General features: G+C 48.5%; 1 protein-coding gene across 1 annotated transcript in view; it reads left to right on the forward strand.

Moving 5' to 3' along the window:
* WWC1 (WW and C2 domain containing 1) overlaps positions 1 to 22489 on the forward strand; it is a 147584-nt gene that overhangs the window by 116976 nt on the left and 8119 nt on the right. The window contains exons 12-19 of the mRNA XM_061189920.1: positions 652 to 760; positions 1165 to 1245; positions 1894 to 1980; positions 3178 to 3370; positions 8617 to 8769; positions 9401 to 9492; positions 16237 to 16384; positions 17700 to 17864. Coding sequence (XP_061045903.1) covers positions 652 to 760; positions 1165 to 1245; positions 1894 to 1980; positions 3178 to 3370; positions 8617 to 8769; positions 9401 to 9492; positions 16237 to 16384; positions 17700 to 17864 — 1028 coding nt within the window. The remainder of the gene's footprint in view (positions 1 to 651; positions 761 to 1164; positions 1246 to 1893; positions 1981 to 3177; positions 3371 to 8616; positions 8770 to 9400; positions 9493 to 16236; positions 16385 to 17699; positions 17865 to 22489) is intronic.

Raw genomic sequence — 22489 nt, forward strand, 5'->3', positions numbered from 1 at the left:
GTCTGAGCCCCGGGTAGAGACTTCTGAGGGCCTCTGTCAAGGGCAGGGGAGATGGGCTGAGTTAGGAATGGAATGGGATGGGCGAGTAGGACAGCCGGTACTTAAATCCTTCCCTTCTTCCTCCTCTTGCCCCTCCCAAGGGTCCGGGGGCTGTTATTTTGCCCCAGGTGTGTAGGGATCGATCTAGAAGACATCACTGTAGTGATGGGAATGATAGTCGTAGTAACTAAGGATGGTGGTACTGACTTTTCTAGAGCACTTCCCCTGCACCTGCACTTCCCTATATCATCTCATCCAGTCTTCCCAACAGCCCAGCAAGGCAGGTATTATTATCCCCATTTTACAGATGAGGAATGCAGGGCTGAGAGGGAGTAAATCAGTGTCCCACTGTCATGAAGCAGTATGTGGCAGAACTGCGATTTGAACCCAGGTGGTTTGGCTCTGGAGTCTGAGACGTTAAACACAGAATCACATGCTACCCTTTCCTTCACCGCAAAAAAAGGCAGGACCTTGCTGTCAAGTGCAGAGGTGGCTGGATTTTGGCGGGACCATGTTAGGACAGTGAGGGGATCAAAAGATGTATTGTGACGACAGTATCCTGATTTCTAAACCCCGCCTTGCCATCCTTCCTTTTTTCCTCTCTTCTTCCAGCTGCGAATAAGGCTCAGGGGTGCGACCTGAAAGTGGCCTGTGTCTCAGCTGCCGTGTCGGATGAATCCGTGGCCGGGGACAGTGGTGTGTATGAGGCTTCCGTGCAGAGGTGGGTCCCTGAGTCTTGGGAACTCTTGAGTATGCAAGGCCCGGGCCTGCTCAGGTGTGTGTGGGAGGGACCCACAGGAGGGTGGTGCTGAAGGAGCAACCAGAGCTCCTCCTCCCGGGGCTGGAGATGCTTCACATTTGGGAGACTGCTAGTTCCGCAATTGCCGTCAAGGGTGTATGGCTAGAGGAGCAAGTATTAGAGAAAGCGCAGCTGCTGCTTCAAGAGAGGGATCCGGAGTAGTTGTGGGCAGGCAGGGTCCACAGGGAGGCTGAGCAGACCCAAACCTTCCTCCTTGAGGACCCAGCTGCTCCCTCCCAGAGAGAACCCTGTCTCTGGAAAATGGCTTTGGCCCCTGGTCACTACAGGGAAGCCTGACCCTCTTTCTTTCCTGTGTTGCTTTCCAGACTGGGTGCCTCAGAAGCCGCTGCTTTTGACAGTGACGAGTCAGAAGTAGTGGGTGCAACCCGGGTTCAGATCGCCCTGAAGTAAGTGGCAGGGAGGGCGGGACAGAGGGGCGTGGCCTGTGCAGGGTCTCCAGCATTTACCCTCACAGCTGCCCAGCGAGGCAGGCAGAGCCTGCGGGACCTGCTGACAGCTGTGGGCTCCTAACTAAAAGGGGGTTGGGGGGGGATCTCTTTCCATGCCTCCCAGTTCCCCATTTCACAAAAGAGAAAAAACAAGGTTTGAAGACCTTGTAAGTTGCCTGGATTCACTGAGCTGGCCAGTGGCAGAGCCAGGCAGGGACCAAGACCTCCTGCCTTTTGGTCTGTTTGGTCGTTGTTGCCACGGCTTTTGTCTTATCATCTCACCTGGACTGAAGTCAACCCCTGGGGGCTGCAGCCCAGATTGCTTATTGTTTTCTCTTGATGCAGGTTGGCCCCAATATTTTTTAAAATAGGAATTAACTGCCAGTGTTTAAATGTCAGGAAATTTTATACAACCTCTGGCTTCTCTTTAAAAATTCAGACCGACAGCTCTGGACCTGCGTCCGTGCCTGGCAGCAAACACTGGGCCTGTGCTCCCCAGCTCACCGCAGTCCCCAGAGCAGCCAGCAGCCGCATCTGTGATTATCAAGGGAGAGAGAGATAAATGTGTTACTAACAGGTGCTCCATATGCCCCCTTTTCATTTCAGGTATGATGAGAAGAATAAGCAGTTTGCAATATTAATCATCCAGCTGAGCAACCTTTCTGCTCTGTTGCTGCAGCAAGACCGGAAAGTGTGAGTGTGTAGCTGATGGGCTGTATATTATCCTCTCCCGCTCTGCGCCCATCCCAGGGGACACTCTCCTGCTCTGTTCTGCTCCAACAACAGGCCCCGTAAACCTCTGTGGGTACTTAGTGCCCCTGACCGTGATGCACAGTGTCAGTGCCGTGAACGTGGATGCAGGCAGGGTAGCAAACACGCTTGCTCTAAAGCGCAGCGCTCCAGACAGCTTCAGACCTTCCACATATGCGTTCTGAGCCCCTACCAGGCGCCAGCGCTAAGGAAGGGGTGGCGAGCAAACCTCTGCCCTTGTAAACTTGAAGCCTGATGAAGAGGAAAGTCACGGCCCCTTTTATCTGCTCCGAGCTCGAGTATTCCACGCAGAAAGAGCCGGGCCTGCCTTTCTGAAGAGCCGGCTCCCATCACTGTGCTTCTATTGGCAGGTTGTGATGGGTGTTTACCTTACGTTTGATGATACAGCAAAGACCGGCACTGTCTGCCTCCCAGCTCGGTCCTGTGCAGACCGGGTTTATGTTGCATTGAGCTCGTCTGCCTACATGTTCCTCCTTTGCTAGACCGTAGGCCTTGAGGGCAGCAGCAGGAGCTTATATTTCTGTGGCCTGCACCCAGCCAGCGTCTGGGGTGTGACACGTGGGAAGGAGGAAGGCAGGCCGGAAAACAGGCAAAACAGAAGGAAGACAAGATGGGACCCTGGACTTGTGTGCAGTCTTTGCTGTTACAAACAGGGCCGGGATGAATAACCTTCTCTGTAACTCATTGGTACTTGTGCAGCAGTATCTGTGCCTAGAAGCCAGCTGTCTGGGTCAAAGGGTGAATGCATATGTACTTTTGTTAGGATTGTCACCTTCCCCTCCGCCGGAGTTGTGGCATTTTGCCTTCCTACCAGCAGTTGTATGAGTATTCCTCAGTGTTAACAAGCAGCCTCTCGGATCCTTCTGTCCACAGCAGTTTGCACACCGTTGGCCTCAGGCTCCACAAGCTTTGAGGGCCTCACGATTGGGGGATTCAGTAGAAGGAAAAGCAGCACATTGTCCTTGGGGCCCTTATGCATCCCTCATGAATAACTGCATAACTACAAACTCTTGTCCGCTGTTGTTTCCTTGGGGATTTGCAGCAGCCGTTTAGCCTAACACCTGAGCCCCAGACCCGGGCTGACCTGACCCAGGCTCTCCTGTGTTTCTGTCCCTCTAGGAACATTCGCGTGGCTATCCTTCCCTGCTCCGAGAGTACCACCTGCCTGTTCCGGACCCGGCCTCTGGACGCCTCGGACACCCTGGTGTTCAACGAGGTGTTCTGGGTGTCCATGTCCTACCCAGCCCTTCACCAGAAGACCTTAAGAGTCGATGTCTGCGCCACCGACAGGAGCCATCTGGAGGCGTGCCTGGTGAGGGCTGTGTCTGTCTATCTGTGCAGCCTTCTGTCCTTCTGGGGACTGGTCCACCTTGCGCTTCAGGAAGAAGGCTTGGAGAAACACAGCTTGTGCTATCAGCCCAGCCCTTCTTGGGTTCTAGGCAGGGGCTCTCCCACAGATGAACAGCGTTGTTCCCAGACTTATTGAGAGCAGGGGAAGGGGGAGCAGGGAGCTCCTTTTCCTGCCGTGGAATTGCAACTGCACATCCCTTGTGCCTGAGGCTGAGTCACCAGCCTTCCCCACCGTGTGGCCTAAGACTCTTTAATTCTGTCTGTTTCCTTATCTGTAAGACCAGCTAACACGGGCTACCTCACAGGTGGTTCTCTGAGGGTTAAATGAAGCATTAAAGCAGTGCCTCTTGAACTTTCACATGCACACAGGTTACCTGCGGCTCTGGTTAAAATGCAGATTCTGATTCAGCAAGTCTGGGCAGGCAGGCAGCAAGATTCTGCATTTCTGTCAAGCTCCCAGGTGATGCCAGTACTGCTGGTGCCCGTAGCAAGGATGTAAAGCAAAGTGTCTGCACACACTAGGTCTCACGGGAAATCAGTTCCCGTCCCTTTCCTGCTTGGCGAGGGTTCATAACAGCATCATTGCCATTTATGTTGTTGTTATTGCTCACAGGAATGCACTAGCTTGTGCCAATTGGATGCAATTTATATGGTGGGCTCTGAGCTAAGCTCCTTACATGTGTTATCTCTATTGATCCTCACTACAATCTTGTAAAATAGTTAACTGTTACACCAGTGAGGAAACCGAGGCACAAAGAACTTGCCCAAGGTCACACAGTCAGGAAGTGGCAGGAACAGAGTTAGAACCCAGGCAGGTCCACCCATGTCAGACCCTGGATGTTTTCTGTGTGCCAGCACAGTGCTCCCTGGAGTCCCCGGGTGGGATGGTGACTGCAGGGTTTGGCAGGCAGGGTGGGTGCTGCTGAAGGATGGAGCGGAAAGCTTTTCCAAATCCAGGCTCCAGGGAGTTCCCTGGCAGCCAGTGGTTAGGACTCCAGGCTTTCACTGCCGTGGCCTGGGTTCAATCCCTGGTTGGGGAACTGAGAAAACCCACAAGCTGCACAGTGCAGCCAAAAAAAAAAAAAAGGACATATATATATATCTACCTATATATAGATAGATAGATAGATAGATACAGACACACGCACACACGTGTGTGTATATATATAAAAGGATAGAATTTTTATTCATTTATTATTTATTTATTTTATTTATTTATTTTTGGCTGAGTTGGGTCTTTGTTGCTGCGCGCGGGCTTTCCCTAGTTGCGGCGGGCAGGGGCTACTCTTCGTTGTGGTGCGCGGGCTTCTCATTGTGGTGGCTTCTCTTGTTGCGGAGCATGGGCTCTGGGCGCGCGGGCTTCAGCAGTTGTGGCACGCAGGCTCAGTAGTTGTGGCTTGCGGGCTGTAGAGCGCAGGCTCAGTAGTGGTGGTGCACGGGCTTAGTTGCTCCGCGGCATGTGGGATCTTCCCGGACCAGGGCTCAAACCCATGCCCCCTGCATTGGCAGGCGGATTCTTAACCGCTGTGCCACCAGGGAAGCCCCAAGGATAGAATTTTTAAAATAAAAATGAATAAACAAATCCAGGCTCCTCCAGTGAAGCGTTTCCTTAGCCCCGAGCATTCCTAAATGAGAAGAGACTCAATCCTGTTTTCTTCTCCTAATTGGATGCCGTTTATTCCTCCTTCCTAATTGACGGCTGGCCATTGCTGGTTGCCATGGCAGCAGCCACAGCGCTCATCCCGCCGTGGCTTGTCTCCGTCCACGGCCAACGGGAAGCCTCCGTTCCCGTGTCCCGTGGGGACGTGAGTGTTAGGCTGTTGTGTTTTGGTGGCTGGAGGAGGAAAGGAAGCGAGACAAGAGGAGGAAGGGCCATCGGCTCCCACGCACAGGCTCCCCTCACTGCTGGGTTTGTGGAATCCCTGGTCTGTTTTGAGCCGTTTAACCAGCCGGGCAAGGACAATAGTACCCATCCTGAGTAGTGTCTGCGTGTCTAGTACTGGGCTAAGAACTTTGTGTGCAGTATCTCATTTAATCCTCACGACAGCCCTGGGAAGCAATATTAGGATTATCTCCATCTGACAAATAAGGGATCAAGGCCCAGAAAGGCTAATTAACCGGCTCAGGTCATCCAGCAAGTAGGTAGAGAAGTCTGGATTTGAACAAGGATTCCAGCATCTTGACATGTCATCATCACACTATCCTACTGGATTATGGGTTTGGATGAATACTGCCTTCCCCAATATCATGGGCAACAGTTCCACCAAATGCTTTAGGGTGGCATCGCAGGAGTCACAGGCTTTCCAGCCGGGTCCTGGTTACTGAAGCCCTGACTGTGCACGTTCTGTAAAGGCAGCCCCCTGTCCAGGCCCCACTCATAGCCCATGTCTCATCACAACTGCCCCCTTGCCCCTTTCTCACTTTGCCATCCCCACTTGGCAAAAACCCAGCCCCGTCAAAGTGAACCCTCCCCTCCTCTCCTCCCTTGCAATTGGAGCAAAACGCACACACCACCGCCCTGCGGTGTCATTTTAAAATCGTGGTCACGAACCTCCCGTGAGCCCTCTTGCTGCCCAGCGCTTATACTGTGTCTCCCTGGACCACTTACTCTCCTGCTTGTCTCAGTGACAAATTCTTATCCTCTCCTCTCTCCTCGCCCTTACTCTCCCTCCGCTGAGGCCCTTCCTTCACACCCAGTTCTGGAAGAGTAGAAGGAACCCCACAGCTGCCACGCCGCATCTACCTGTCCTCGTGGGCTCTGCTGTTCTTCCCGGGGCTAAGGATGGGCCCTCCCCGCTCCCATCTAGGGCCATCCTCTCTCAAGGGCGTCACGCCAACTGTTACTCTTTTGCTCTCTCCTGTGTCTCCAGTTTTCCCTCCTCACTGGATCTGGCCTATCAGAATGCCAACATACTGTTATTTCTCCCCTGCTTTAAAAAAAATTTTTTTAACCCCATTTCTTCTTCCAGTTACTACATTATTTCTTTCCTTTGCTCTCTAGCAACGCATGAAAGAGGTGTGTGTGTTCTCTCTGTATCTCAGTCCACGTGGGCTTTTGCCCTCATCGTTCCACCGGAAATGTGCTCATCAGGGACCTCCTTGTTGCTAAATCCGGTGGCCGGCTCTCTGTCCTTGTCCCTCTTGACCTGTCTACAGCGTTTGGCACAATTGCTCACTCCATCTTCCTCAACATCCTTTGCCCTGACTTGGCTTCCCAGACGCCTCGCTCTCCTGGCCTTCTTCCCCTATCACTGACCTTCTCTGTCTGTCTCCTTTGTAGATTCTTGCTCATTTCCCTGACCTCTCTCTGTTTGAAGGCCCCAGAGCTCAGGCCTTGCTCCTCTCCCCTTTTCTACTTGCGTGCACTGCTTCGGTGATCTCGTCCTATCCCCTGGCTTCAAACACCATCCCATGTGATGGCACCAGCCTGGGCCTTTCCACTCATCTCGGCGTTGTATGTCCACTGCCGGAATCCACATCTCCTCTTGCACGTCCAGTAGCCATCACCAGTGATGTGTCCACAAGCACGCCCCTGATCTTTCCTCCCATGTCTTCACTATCTCAACTGAAGGCAACCCCATTCTTCCACTGCCCAAGCCAGAGATATCAGGGTCATCCTGGACCCCATTCTTCCTCTCATATCCCACCTCCAATCCTTCAGGACCTCCTGGAAGCTCTGCCTTCAGGAGATCCCCAGATTCCAACCACTTTTCTCCGTGCTCCTGACCTACTACCACCTCTCGCCCGGTGGTTGCAGAATCCCCCACTGGATCCCCCTGCTTCTGTTCTTGCTGCCCTTCGTCTCCTTTCAACACGGTAGCCAGGGGCATCCTATTAAATTGCAGATGACTGCATGCTACTCCTCTACTTGAAGCCTTAGGATGGCTTCTGTCTCCACCCAGAGTCAACACCTGGGCCTTTGCCTGGCCCCCCAGGCCCTCCAGGGTCTGCTCCTTGTCATCTCTTGGATTTTATCCCCAAGACTCTTCTTCCAGCCTCCTTTTGCCCCTTGAATACACCCGCACGCCCCCTTCCCCAGCGCTTCGCACTGCTGTCCTCTCTAACTGGAATTCTCTTCTCTCGGATATTGATGGGCAAATCTCACTCCCTCACCTCATTCTGATCTTAACCCAAATGTCACCTTCTATGTGACGACTTCCTTCCACCCTATTTAAAATCACATTGCCCCCTCCACTCTCTTACCCCCTCCTCTCCACTTTCCCTGTATTATTTTCTCTGCAGCACTTTACATCACCTAATATTTCTCTATATCATAGGTATTAGGGTACATATTATTTTCACATTTTATCATCTGTGAAATCAAGATGCAGTGTATACTAGATGACAGGTCATAGTCTAATTGGCAACTATTTTTCTTTCTTAGTGGTACATGAAATAATAATACAGTTTATAATCGATGGCATCTTAGACTCTATGAGACACAATATAGAAGTTACTTATTGATTATCTGATTGCCCCAGACTGGAATGGAAGCTCATGAGGGCAGGGATTTTTCTCTGCCTTAAATCCTTCCATATCCCCAACACCCAGAACAGTGCCCGGCGCACAGAGGCTACTGGGAAAATGGGTGTGTGTTGAATAAATGAATGAACAAATGCATAAATGCCGTCAGAGTGCATCCAGTTTACTGAGGTAGACCATTCACGCCTATGAGCCAGCCTAAAATTGACTGTTACCTTGTTGGAATTAATATAGCCTGGAGAACTCTCTACATCACTACCTAGAGATCTTACTTATTTTTTGTACATAGCTATGTAATATTCCACCCTATAGATATATTACAGTTTACGCCTCCAGTCCGCTGTTCCTGGAGCTTTGAGTTGTTTTCCTTGACATCAGTCCTGATCATGATGTTTTTTGACTCTGACACCAAAAGCAAAAATCAACAAGTGGAACTACCTCAAACAAAAGCTTCTGCACAGCAAACGAAATCATCAACAAAATGAAAAGGCAACCTACTGAATGGGAGAAAATATTTGCAAATCATGTATCTGATAAATATTTAAAGAACCCATACAACTCGATGAAAGAATAAGTTAGTGAACAAATGAGTTATTGGAAAATGATTAGCACCTAGCCATTTCTTCCTCCCAGGAAGCTTCTGTCTCACCTGGAGTGGTGTTTTGCATACTGCCCCCAGAATACCTTGTCACCCCCTGGTTGTGCTTTTTTTCCCATTCTCCACAGGGAGGCGCCCAGATCAGCCTGGCTGAGGTCTGCCGGTCCGGGGAGAGGTCGACTCGCTGGTACAACCTCCTGAGCTACAAATACTTGAAGAAACAGAGCAGGGAGCCCAAACCAGCGGGAGCCATGGCCCCCATGCCAGGACCTGAAAGCACGGTGAGCTGGGCCACAGCTTTGTACCCTTCTCCTGCACATGCGGCACCTGGCTGGATGGAAGGAAAAGCCTCTCCCTGAATTGGAGATGGCTGGACATCAGAGGTGGAGTAATTATTAGAGGAAACTGAGTCTCCGAGACATTAATTTCCTCAAGTCACACAGGCTTCCTCACCATAGACACCATTCAGTATGAAGACTCTTCCTCTAGGAAGCCCTCCCTGAATACAGCCCCCAAGCTAGCTTTGCCACCATGCCTCTGTTCTCAAACATCCAGTACTTATCTCTCTCATAGTCCTTCCCAGATTGTTTTGTTATTGATGGTTTATGGGATGGTCTCCCTGACTACACCATGCTGTCCTTACAGCCGGAGACCTATAATTCCGTCTCACCCAAACATTAAACTTGGCTGTCTTCCAAACTCTGTGCATGCAGAGGTTATTCTCCAGAGAACTGCCAGTTAGAAGAACTAAGGACTGTATTTCCAATTTATGTGACTCTACAGCAAGATGCCTACCCACTCTGGTCTTCAGTTTTACCCTCCGTTCACTGGGAGGGTGACACACTCTGATTCCTGCCGGGTGGGGCTATGCCCATGGTGTACAGATGGACCCATCAGCCTTTGTCTCTGCAGGATGCTGTGTCTGCTTTGCTGGAACAGACAGCCGTGGAGCTGGAGAAGAGGCAGGAGGGAAGGAGCAGCGCACAGACCCTGGAAGACAGCTGGTAAGTGAGGGTGCCCCTGGGAACTGACCTGGCTTGGACCTGGGCCCAAGGATGAGATCCCCAAATACCAGGGCAACCAACAGAAGTGTTCCTCTGTGAAAACGGAGAACCTCTCTCCTCATGGGTTCTCTACAGGCAAAAAGGCAGTATATAGTCTGGTACAGTAGTTCCCAAAATCCCTTCCCAGTTTGTCATTTTGTGTTCCAGGAATTACTCATGCTAGTTCACATCTAATAATCTAATAGATTAGTGTTCGTCTTGATGAACTTACATTTATTTTGGTTAAAAAAAAAATTCTTAGGAAGCTTTATATTACTAGAAGTGGAAATAAGTATAATTTGCCATACATTGAAGATTCCTCAGTAAGGAATTGCAGTTGACTGCTAGGAACAGAGAGCAGAAATAATGGGCTTAAACAAGATAGAAGTTTACTTCTTTGTTACTTAAAAAGAAGACTGGAAAAAGGCATTCCAGGGCACGTCTGTCAGCCCCACGATGTTACTGGGAACCCAGGCTCTTTCTCTCATTCTGCTTTGCTGGCCTTAGGTGTGACCTCCATCATCAAGGCTGCTAAGCACAGAATGGCTGCAGAGTCACCAACCATCAGGCAGGCATCAGGCAAGAGGAGAGACAACAGAGTTTTCCTGCGTGCCTTGTAACCAAGGAGCATTCCTGAAAGTCCCACCCAGCAATTTCTACTTGCTTCTCATTGGCCGAGCTTAGCTACTTGGCCTACCTAACTGCAAGGGAGACTGGGAAATGAGGTCTCTTAGTTGGTACAAAATTCAGGATTCTGTTACTAAGGAAGAAAGTAGGAATGGATATTGAGTAGGCCAAGAGCCAAGTCTGCCTCAGAAGGTAACTGTGGAAGATTAAATGTAATGAAAATACAACAAGAGTATTCAAGTTTAGCTGGGTATATTGCTTGCCAAGGTTCTAAGACTAAGGTCTCCTCTCCCGTTGTTAAAAAGGAAGGTCAGTCAGTGTTTCAGCAATGTTAAAGACATGCTACTGCCCAAGAGAGACTTCCTCCTTGATGTAAACAGGTCTGAAGGAGAAGTGAACAGGACACAGCTTTCTCACTGTGTGATCAGTGTTCTTTAGTCCCTTGTTTACCCACAGAAGGGACACAGCTTTCTCACTGTGTGATCAGTGTTCTTTAGTCCCTTGTTTACCCACAGAAGGGTCTTATGACACACTTTAGGAAACAGTGATGTAGACTAGGGTTCAAATCCTAGCTTCATCTTTTTTTGTGTAACCTTAGGCAAAGCGTTTTTAATCTTTGTATTGCAACATAATGTACATACAGAAAGATTGACGTAAGTGTACAGCTCAGCGAATTTTCGGAAACAAAACTACCCGTGAATCCAGTGCCCAAATCGAGAAGCAGAGCGTCACCGGCTCTCCAGAAGCCCACACATGCTTCCTCCGAGTCCCCGCCCTCCCCTTCAAGAGCACCCACTCTTAGGCAAGTCGTTGTGACCTTGTCTGATCCTCAGCTGAAAAGTGGGGACATCACACCGACTGGGTGGGGTTAATCAGAAGGGACTGAAGGAAGGGCCACTGATGAAGTGAAAGCGCAAAGCTCGTAGTAGACACGCAAGAAACAGCAGAGATTCTTAGCAGTAAATCGAGGAGCAACACGGGTAACTACCAGCTGGAAATGAGCAGAGCCGAGGAACCTTGCCATTTGGAGGAAGTGTGTGTAGTTGTACTTAAGTGCATGTGCTCTGAATCCAGACAGATGTGAATTTGGAGTCTCACTCATCCAACTCCCTGTGGGATTCTAGGGCTGGGTGAGGCCTGAGCATCAGTAAGTTTAAAAACTTCCTGGGTAATTCTAAGGTGAAGCCTGGGCTGAGAACCAGGCTCTAACCCTGGTTTCCCTATCTGTGAAATATAGATCTAAGAAATAGCCACTGGCTTCCCTGGTGGCGCAGTGGTTGAGAATCTGCCTGCCAATGCAGGGGACACGGGTTCGAGGCCTGGTCTGGGAAGATCCCACATGCCGCGGAGCAACTAGGCCCGTGAGCCACAACTCCTGAGCCTGCGCGTCTGGAGCCTGTGCTCCGCAACAAGAGAGGCCGCGACAGTGAGAGGCCCGCGCACCGCGATGAAGAGTGGCCCCCGCTTGCCGCAACTAGAGAAAGCCCTCGCACAGAAACGAAGACCCAACACAGCCAAAAATAATAAATAAATAAATAAAAACTAAAAAAAAAAAAAAAAGGCCACTACACATGGGGAATTTTGTAGACTCAAAAAATTATGCATGCTGAGCACTTAACACAGACCTTTACTCACAGGAAGCACTCAGTGACTCTTCTGTTACAGCCCTAGATTATATGTTTGGTCTCACACGAAGTCTTTCCTTAGTATCTTTTACTCCAGGGGTGAGCAGGTGTTTTCTGGAAAGGGCCAGATAGAAAATGTCTGCTTTGTGTGCCATACGGACTCTGTTATATCCACTCAACTCTGCCATCGTAGTGTGAAAGCAGCCATAGATGGTACCTACACCAACCACCGTGATTCTGTCATTGAAGCTTCATTTACAGACACTGAAATGTGAATTTCACGTCATTTGCACACACCGTGAAATTTCACTCTCTTTTCGATTTTTTTTTTTCAGCCATTTAAAAATATAAAAACCATTCATAGCTTGGACCTTGCACTGTCCAAAAAACAGGCAGTGGGCTGGATTTGGCCCACAGGCTGGCCCCCCTCTTCCTCTTCTCTTCCTCCATGTGATAAAGAACAGGGCAAGGTTCCTGAATTTTTGTATGTTCGTATGTTTTAGGATTCTCTCTAAATGGTCTCAGTTTCTCTCTTTCCTTCTCTGTCCCACTCCATCTGTGTCTTCCTGCTTCCTTCCCTTTCCCTCCCTCCCCACCTCCTTCTCTCTCTCCTCTCCTTCCCTTTCTCTTCCTCCCTCCTCCCTCCCTCCATCCCCCCCCCACGCCTTTCTTTTTCTCCTGTCTTTTTCCCTCCCTCTTCCCTTTCTCTCCCTCTCTCTCCTTCTCTCTGGCACCACTGCAAAGGTCTGATGCCGGAAATAGGCCCAGGACCTGTCTTCCAAAACCCTGGCACAAGATCAGTGGTTTCCGCCAAATTCCAAGCTTATGTTGAGACTTTTCACGCCATCTCCTAGCAACCACCTTCTGTTCTCTCTCCCTTTGTGGCCCCCTCTCTCCCCACCCCTTGCCATTCAAACTTCCCCAGACACTGACTTACAAAGAGGGCTGGGAATCCCAGAGCTGCTATACTGGGGTAAATCCATCTGCAGCCCCCTCCCCCCATACTGGAGGCTTCTTTTGGTCCTGGAATGTTAACTAGCTCTGCTGTGCCCGCTCAGCTCTGGAGTGGAGGGCTCCAGAGACTGGCCCTCCGTTCTCATCTCCTCTCCTTCCCCCTCGGCACCCAAGGCCCAAAGGAGGGTGCCATTGTTACTCCCTCCTTTTATTTGTTTAGGTTTGTTTACTGCATATAATCAGAAGACTCGATCTTTTTTTAAGATCCACAAGCAAAACAAAACTCTTAGAGGATTAGAAAATATAGAAGAATATAATCACAAACAATGCTAGAGTGAAAACCCTTGTATTTACCTCCTCGGGGACTTGTGTGTGTTTGTCTAGGACAGAGGTTGAGAAGTGGCCTAGCTGAGTCCCAGGGCACATGTGTTTTATATTTTACCAGGCACTGCAGAATCATTCTCAAGTAAGATTGTCCTAGTAAATGCTCCACCAGCAGTGATTGAGAGTACCCCTAAAGCTACATCCTCTCTGATACAATATAACTGACGAGTATTTAATCAAGAATATGTACATGTTTTGTTTTAGCAGATGCTGCTAAATTGACTTCAGAGTATAAATTGGCTGCTCTAATTAACACTCCCCATGGGGATATGCCTTTTTCCCAAACCCTCACTTCATATTATCAGATATATATTTTAAAATTTTTATTTATTTATTTTTGGCCACTTTTCCAAAGGGTGCAAAGATGTGACTAATTATTTTTCTCTTTACAATTGAGGGTTGTTTTTTTTTTTCCTTCCTGGAAAATACTTAGATCAGCTTCTTAGTCACAAAGAAGAGACTTCCCTAGTGGTTGAGTGCTTCGTGGAATTGAACAAACGTGGATTGGAAACCTGGCTGCACCACTGAGTGGCCTGTGACACTGGACAAGGCCTACCCACTCTCTGATCCTCCGCTTTTGAATCTGTAAAATGGAGACAAGAGTGTCTTTCAGTGTGGTTGTGAGACCTCCGCGAAGCACCTGCAGTTCATTAAGCCCTCAGTCAATGCTGGTTAATGATGTGGCATCTACACAATCCTCACCAAGGTGCTCCCTGTGAGCACTCATGTTTAATGGCTCTTTTATGAGTAGATCAAGGTCGCTGGGGGGGACTTCCCTGGTGGTGCAGTGGCTAAGACTCCGTGCTCCCAATGCAGGGGGCCCGGGTTCGATCCCTGTTCAGGGAACTAGATCCCACTCGCGTGCCACAACTAAGGAGCCTGCATGCCGCAACGAAGGACCCGGCGAGCCACAACTAAGGAGCCCTGGAGCCGCAGTTAAGGAGCCCACGTGCTGCAACTAAGGAGCCCACCTGCCACAACTAACAGCCGGTGCAACCAAATTTAAAAAAAAAAAAGAGACCAGCGGGGAGAAGCCCCTCCATAGCGATAGTCCCCATCTAAGTGCAAGGGAGGTTTTCATCACAGGGCTGGGGATGGAGAGCCAAGGTCTGTTCTCCCTGTTGGGAAAATCCTAAGGGAGATTTTATGTTTATCCACAGTCTCAATGAGCCAGCTAACTAGGTGTCAAATTCTCTGCTTTTGGCTGGAATTCCTCCAGCTCAGTATGGTAATACTGTCTCATGCTGATCAGAAGCCTGGTGGTTATGTATGTCTTTGAAAAGTAAAGATGGGAATGGAGATAAATTACTAATTAACAAATTCCGTCCATTTGTCACACCAACTCCTTCCAACCCTGGAGTCCAAGGAGAAAGGATAATTATGAAGAGTATCACCAAAAATAAAGTCTCTTCAACAAATGGTACAGCCACCCCATTGGCTATCCATATAGAAAAAAATAAATTTTGAGTACCATGGACAAAAATTAATCTGAAATGGATCATAGAGCTAAACATAAAAGCTGAAACTATAAAACTTTTAAAAGAAACTACCAGAGAAACTCTTTGCAAAGACTTCTTAGGTACAGCATAAAAAGCACAAACCATTAAAGAGAAAAACTGATAAACTGGACTTTATCACAATCAAAAGCTTCTGTTCTTTGGAAGACACCATTTAGAAGAGGAAAAGGCAAGCCAGAGACTTGGAGAAAATATTTGCAAAGGATTCCTATCTAGAATATATAATGAACTCTTACAACTCTGTAATAAAAAGACAGCCCAATTTTTAAATGGGCTAAAAATTCTAACAGACACCTTGCAAAAGAAAATATGAATGGTCAATAAATGCAGGAAAATATTCTCAACAGGAAAGTGAAAATTAAAACCAGAACGAGATACGGGTACTCACTCAGTTGAATGACTAAATTTAAAGATTAACAATACCAAGTATAGGTGAGGAACCAGAATTCTCATAATATTACTGTGGGAACATAAAATGGTATAACCACGTGGGAAAAACATTTAATCACTTATACTTACTGTCTGACCCAGCAATTCTACTCCTAGGTATGTGTATATATATATCTGTAATAGTCTGAATTGTGTCTCCCCAAAATTCAGATATTCAAGCTCTGACCCCAGTACCAGAGAATGACTGTTTTTGAGGACAGGGTCTTTAAAGAGCTGATTCAGTTAACACAAGGCTGTTAAAGTTAGGGTGGGCCCTAATCCATTGTGACTGTTCGTATAAGAAGAAGAAATTTGGACACACAGAGAGATTCCAGGGACACACATACAGAGGGAAGACCACATGAGGACACAGCATGAAGGTGGCCATCTACAAGTCACAGAGGGAGCCCTCAGAGGAAACCAAACCTGCCCACACCTTGATCTTGGACTTTAAGCCTCCAGAACTGTGGGAAATAAATTTCTGTTGTTAAAGCCACCCAGTCTGTGGTATTGTGTTATGGCAGCCCTAGCAAACTAATACAACGTCCAAGAGAAATGAAATCCTATTTCTACACAGACTTGTAGGTGAATGTCTATAGAAGCTTTATTCATAATTTCTAAGCAATGGAAACAATCCAAATGTTTATCACCTGATGAACAAAGTATAGTCTATCCATCCAATGGAAGATTACTCAACAATAAGAAGGAGTGAACTATTGATACTATGCACCAATATGGATGAATCTCAGAAACATGATGCTGAGAGAATGAAGCCAGAGACAAAAGAGCATATACTGTCTGATTCCATTTCTATGAAATACAAGAAAAATCAGATTGAATCTTTAGTGACAGAAAGCTGATCGGTGGTGGGCTGGGGCTGGGGAGAGTTTAACTGGGAAAGGGTACAAGGGAACCTTTCAAGGTAATGGAACATTCTTTATCTTGAGTGTGGTAGTGGTTACACAGGGGTATACATTGGTCAAAACTCATCAAACTATACACAAAATACGTTTTGTTATATGTAAAATATACCTCACTAAAATTGATTTTTTAAAAAAAATGTCCTCAATCCTGAAAATACTTGGAAGCCCTGCCCTGGATGCACTTAAATGGCAGGTGAACAGATGAAAGTGGGTGCTGTGGGTAATCAAAGTGCCTTGTCATCACAGGAGGTGCGAGGAGGGGACCAGCGAGAACGAGACAGCAGCTGAGGAGGAGGAGGAGGAAGAGGAGGAAGAGGAGGAAGAGGGGGAAGGGGAAGAAGACATTTTCGCTGAGAAAGCCTCACATGATATGGATGAGTGCCCAGCGCTAAAGGTAGGGAGGGCTGGGGACATGGGAAGGGCTGTCTTGGGGAAATAGCCCTCAATCCTTGAACCTGGGCAATCAGAAAAGGCTCGGGGCTAAGTCTCATGCTCCAGCATCAGGGGACAGGCCTTCAGAGTGGGATGACCTGCAGAAGGTTGTGTAGGAGTGTCCCTGCCTGGAATTGGGGTCATTTCGGTGACAGTAAGCCAGGAGAAGTTGACTCATCCCCTCATCTCTCCCGCCCTCTGCAGTTCCCGGTTTTCTGGGCAGACCTCAGTCTTTGCAGGCAGGTGGGTCTGGGTTCAAATGCCAGCTCTGCTCCTTCCTAGCTGTGTAGCCTTAGGCAGATGACTTCATCCCTCTCCAGCCTCGGTTTCCTCATCTGTAAAATGGACACAGTAATACCAACCTGGCAGGTGGGTTCTAAGATTTTGAGTGAATGGATTTCTCCATTTGGGTCTGCCCAAAGTGCAATAGGAAAGAGGTTCTAGTCAAGTTCCCTTCGCCTCCTGCTTCCCTGCTGCACTAGGGTTACATGATACAACAGGCTTCACGCTCCAAAGAGACCTCCATGTTCTTTGACCTGCAGGACTCCTGGAAGTAGAGTGACCCACTGTGTCTGAGCCGGGCACGTGGGGCTGGAGAGGCAGGTTGTGCACTGCACAAAGGTGCCTGACCCTTGGGGGGCGGGGTGCAGCGGGGGTGTGAGAGGAGAACCTGGGCCTGCCTTCTGACTGCCCCGCACCAAGGGGAAGTCTTTCCGTAGTTTCTCCAGCCAAAGGGGGTGCCTTTTTCAAAATCACATGAAGGCCCTGTTTTGGTGAATCAAGGCCCTTCATTTGGGTGTTTTTATTTACCTCTGCTGGTAACTACTGTGAAAGGACAATAGAAAACCTGATCACCTAGTTTAGAAAACGAGATCTGCTAGTTGCCTCCATAACTCCATGAAAACATCTGCAGTTCTTGGCTGGGGCCGTGGAGGCCTTGGCTACGGCTGTGTTAAAATACGGTTGGTCTTGAGGTTGTGAAGTCCAGGACTTTGGTGGGTGAGGTACCTCTACTGCTTACGTGAGCTTGTTAGGGGACTGAACATCTCCCACTAGCCCCAGCCCACAGGTGTCAGGGAGGACTGGGGGCCAGTACTCGGGGCCTTGGGCGCTGTCCTGGCTGGGCTGGGGCCGCGGAAGCCCCTGGCTGTGACTGAGGACCAGAGGCAAGGTGACAGGGGTGGGGAGCAGCTGCGGAGGGTGCCCCATGAGTCTCAGGGTGGGTGGCTGAGACTCTGCAGATACCGGTGGCCTCACAGTTGTGACCTCTTCCTCAGGTGGACAAAGAGACCAACACGGAGACCCCGGCCCCATCTCCCACGGTGGTGCGGCCCAAGGACCGCCGGGTGGGTGCGCCATCTCCCGGGCCATTTCTTCGAGGGAGCACCATCATCCGCTCCAAGACCTTCTCCCCGGGCCCCCAGAGCCAGTACGTGTGCCGGGTAAGCAACCATGTGGCGCTTCCCTCCCCCAGAGCAGCTGCTTCTCTCCCAGTAGCCGAGAGCCCTGGTTCTCACACAGTTCTGGGTGCAAGTTCCCATCACGCTCACCATGCATCCTCGTCTGAGCCTGTTTCCTCATAATGTTAACAGACCGACTCTATGGGGTTGCTTTAAGGATTGAATTAGCTAAAGCCTGGGAAAGCCTCCATAACCAATACAGGGCCAGTGATTTTATAATTCCAACCAACTCTCCCCTCCTTGTTTACGCCCTGCCCTGCCACACCCCTTGCTGAGATCAGACTGACCCTCACCATCCCTGATGGGCGGGCAGTTCCTCCCCTTCCAGGGCAATTGCAGCCTGCAGCCTGAGGTTACAAAATAGCAACAGACCTGTTGTTACTTAGTCACGGGTTTAGGGGTTTTTTTAATCGAACTTTTTGCTAACATTGAAAACTTAGGAAATTCAATTAAAAATTTTAAAAAATGAAGAGGTTTCAAATAAAATTCCAGTTTCTCTTGGGAAAAAAAAGGGACTGTCTGGCCCCATGGGCTACGCATTCTGTCACAGACACAGCTGGCTGGAGCTGAGCAGTGAGGGCCACTGCCCTTGGAGGGGTGGAGGGGCAGGGCTTTCAAGTTCACTGTGGCCTCCACCTGGCCCTCTTTAACCTATTTCACTTGCCGACCTGCTCTTGCAGGCCCCGCTGGATTTAGAAGCCGGGCAGTAGGCTTGGCTCCCTGATCCCTTTGCCTTGCTATCCAATTAGTCTACCCCGTCTGAGGCGTCATGCTGTTTGCTGGGGCTACAGAAACCAAGACCCTGTTCCTGACGCTCAAATGACATGTCGACAACCTTCCTTACCTCCTACCTTCCTTACCTCCTACCATGAAGAACCAACCAGCAATAACCAGAAGCATAAACAGAACCTTCCTGCCTAGAGTGCCAATAAGTTGTCACAGGAAAGGCCCATGGAACCTGCCCCACCTCGTCAACCTGCCACCCACCTGCCTATTGTTATGGGGAGGGGGAGGGGATATGGGGGGTTCAATATCTGACATTCGGTATCCAAGGCCTCCAATTATAAGCTTGAGTAGGGAAGGTAATTTTTTCATAACATGACAATTTCACTAATTTGAAATTGTGGCTACTTTTCAAATTAGTCCCCCCAAAACATTCCCTGTAATACCTCCCAGAAATAACGTAAACCTCTCCCATCTGTGTCAAGTCTCTAGCTAATATTTGAGCTTGTAAGCATCTGAAAAGACAATGTGAGCACCTGCAATGTAGCTGCGTATCTTGCGAAAGGTACAGGGTTTCCTGCAGTCACTGAATGTGATTCTAACGTGAGGGAATTCGTGAATCACAAGTGAAGAATCCTGCAATTAAGCCAGCACACAGCTGAAGAAGAGAAAAATCCAATCCATGTTTCAAATGTGAATAACTTGAAGGACTTAGAAAAGCCCTTAGGATAATGGATAATCTGTTTCTGGCAAAATTGCCGACTTTATGAACGTGCAGTGGAAATCAAACACAAAGTGAAGAATGTCACTTGTTGGAAACATCACACCAAAAGAAATGAGTGTTTGATTCATCCTTTGCCATCAGGATTTAGAATGCAGTTGTAATTTTGTCAAATGGAAGATATGAAATATAACTTGTGAAAAGTGTTTCTCTTTTCCAACTAAAAACTCAAATTTTTTCCCCAATATTTACAATAAAATTCTGGTCTCCTGGGTAAATGGATTCGCTTTAGGTGGCCTTTTTCAGGATTGGCATCCTTGAATAACAAAGCGCTCCAGTCCCATTTATTACGCATCTGTAGCACACCTAGCACTATGCTGGGCCCTTCCTATATTTTATTATCTGGACCAGTTTCCAGCCCTGCAGGGCTGCAGATTAAAAAATTCCTACTCTGCATGGATCACCTGCCACGGCAGAAACGACCTTTCTGGGACTTCCCTGGCAGTCCAGTGGTTAAGACCCTGCCTTCCAATGCAGGAGACGTGGGTTCAATCCCTGGTCAGGGAACTAAGATCCCACATGCCACAGGGTGTGGCCAAAATAACGAAAAAAAAAAAAAAAAAAAGAAAAGAAAGGGTCTTTCTTAGCAAAGCCGTATATTTTTCCTTCTTTGTTTTCTGACTACACTTGAGCCCAAGCTTATCGGTTTCTTGTAGATTCTTACTTAAGGCTACAAGAAGTAGCCAATGGTACAACATCCTGAATTTTTTTCCTATCATTTCCCTTAAAACTCTATAGGCGTGCAGTCTGTCTCTTGAGATACAACAGGTAACAAGTGTATCCCTCTGGTTTTCACCCACAGAATGAGCATTCTCAAATTCCCAACAGGGAATATTGGTGTCTGTGCTGTGCCCCATCCTACCTCCAGTACACAGCCAGCTCCCTGTCTTCCGGTCTGTGGTTTATAGCACCCCACTCCCCAGTAGCAAGTCCTGTACTGGTCAGGATTCTTAATAGCAAGCAATAGAAACAGACTGTGAGCAGTGTATGCAGGGAAGAAATGTTTGGAAAGGAAATTGAGTAGTTCACATATTCATCAGAAAGCTGTAGAACCAACCTCAGAAATCAGGCAGGAGCAAGGCGGGCCAGACCACAGCCAAAATCATACCACAAAGGCAGTCAAGGGAGGACACCCCAAGTGCTGCTATAGAACGTGGTCCCAGCTGGCTGTGCCACTGCCTCTGGGGTTCAGCACTGATTCCTCCGCCAGACTCCTACCGCTGCAGGAGGCCAGGGAAGCTTTGGCTACTGCCGCTGCGGCCACTCCTCAACCACTAAGGGCTTCTCCCTGAGAAACCAAGAAACACGGATGCTCATGGAGCAGAGGAGAATGGCCTGGTTAAATCCAAGAGGCACAGTGACAGAGAATTGGTCCAGCTAACCAGGCTGTGATTCAAAGACCAGAGCGGTTGCATCTAATTATCAGAGTCTAGTCCCGTGCCTGCTTCTAGCTACAAGGGAGGCCATGAAAGCAAGACTCTGGTACTTTCTGCTTCATTCGTGGAAAGTGGGCTTCGTCTCCCACCAAGAGTCGCAAGAGGATGGTAATTAGATTAGCACCCCCTCCCCCCCAAAAAAATCCCTATTTTCCTGTGTCATCTAATGTCACAAACAGCCCTGCAAGGCATGTTGTATTAATCCCATTTCATATATGCAGAAAGTCGGGGCACTTTGTTCTGAATACAAGCAATCCCTTCTGGCCTGATGCCACACATCTGCACATCAAGTACCCTCTTCTGGGTGTCTCCCTTCTTTGGTCCTCAGCATGGCCTGTGTCACCTGGTGAGTTTCCTGGGCTTGGGACCCCCACTGGACTTTAAATCCGTGAGGGGTAGAGACGGTATATTATACTCCCCACAGCTCTCCGCAACCCCTGTGTCTTTAACACCTACGTGTTTATCAGCAGTGCTGGCACATGTGTTGGTCGGCTCACTTTGACCTGAAGGATACAGTCCTTCCAAAATTCTCATTTCCCTGTAGCTCCCTCTGACTGCCAATTATTTCACCTCTCTGCTCCTCAATTTCCCTAGCCATCAGATGGAAATAACAAAAAGGCAACGATATTCTCTACCATGTCTGAGATCAAATGCATTACAACATCTTTAAGAAAAAGTTAAATTCAAGGACTTAATGTAGCTTTCATCGCTTTTTTTTATAACATGGTCTTTAGCACATAAACAACTACGACTCGGGATTTCCCTGGTGGCGCAGTGGATGAGACTCCGCACTCCCAATGCAGGGGACCTGGGTTCAATCCCTCATCAGGGAACTAGATCCCACATGTGTGCTGCAAGTAAGGAGCCTGTGTGCCGCAATGAAGGAGCTGGCGAGCTGCAATTAAGGAGCCCGCCTGCTGCAACTAAGGAGCCCCCCTGCCGTAACTGAGGAGCCCACGTGCTGCAACTAAGGAGCCTGCCTGCCGCAACTAAGACCTGGTGCAACCAAATAAATATTTTTAAAAAAACCACAAAAAACCAGCTACGACTTAAGCATCAATTGTCCTGACACATATTCTACTTGGTATGACACATATTCTGTGAGTGTCACCTATGGATTGAAACAATGTAGGATAAATCCCCCTTCTGATATGATATCCAGCCCATCTATTTGTATGAATCCAACCCAGTCAAGACGGTCTACCCCTCTGTCTGTATATTCGTTTCATCTCCGAGCCCTACATGCATCCTGGGGGCCGGAAGAGGACATGGCCTTGGAGTCAAACAGACGGGACCTTGAACTCTTGTTCTGATGCTTACCAGAACACTTCACTGAATGTGAATGAAATGCTTACTGCATGACTTATAAAAGTGTGTTAATGTTTCCAGGCCTCAGTTCCCTCAGTTAGGATTGTTTGAAGATTAAATGAAACTGTCAGTAAAGCCCATGGCACATAGTAGGGGCTCCGTCCATGTGGCTGTTATGGTTACTGTTGTCTATTTCTCATTCTGGTGGAGCCTCTGCCTAGTGTAGTAGCTATTTCATCACCGTAGCAGGACTATTAATATCATTATCACTAATAATTATTAATAACCACAAAAATGACGATGTGGACAGCTTCTCAGAAGAGACCTGCAGCAGTGAGCTGACAGCTGCCAGAATAAAC

This window comes from Eubalaena glacialis, chromosome 4 (genome assembly GCF_028564815.1).
Source record: "Eubalaena glacialis isolate mEubGla1 chromosome 4, mEubGla1.1.hap2.+ XY, whole genome shotgun sequence".
Classification (NCBI taxonomy): Eukaryota; Metazoa; Chordata; class Mammalia; order Artiodactyla; family Balaenidae; genus Eubalaena; species Eubalaena glacialis.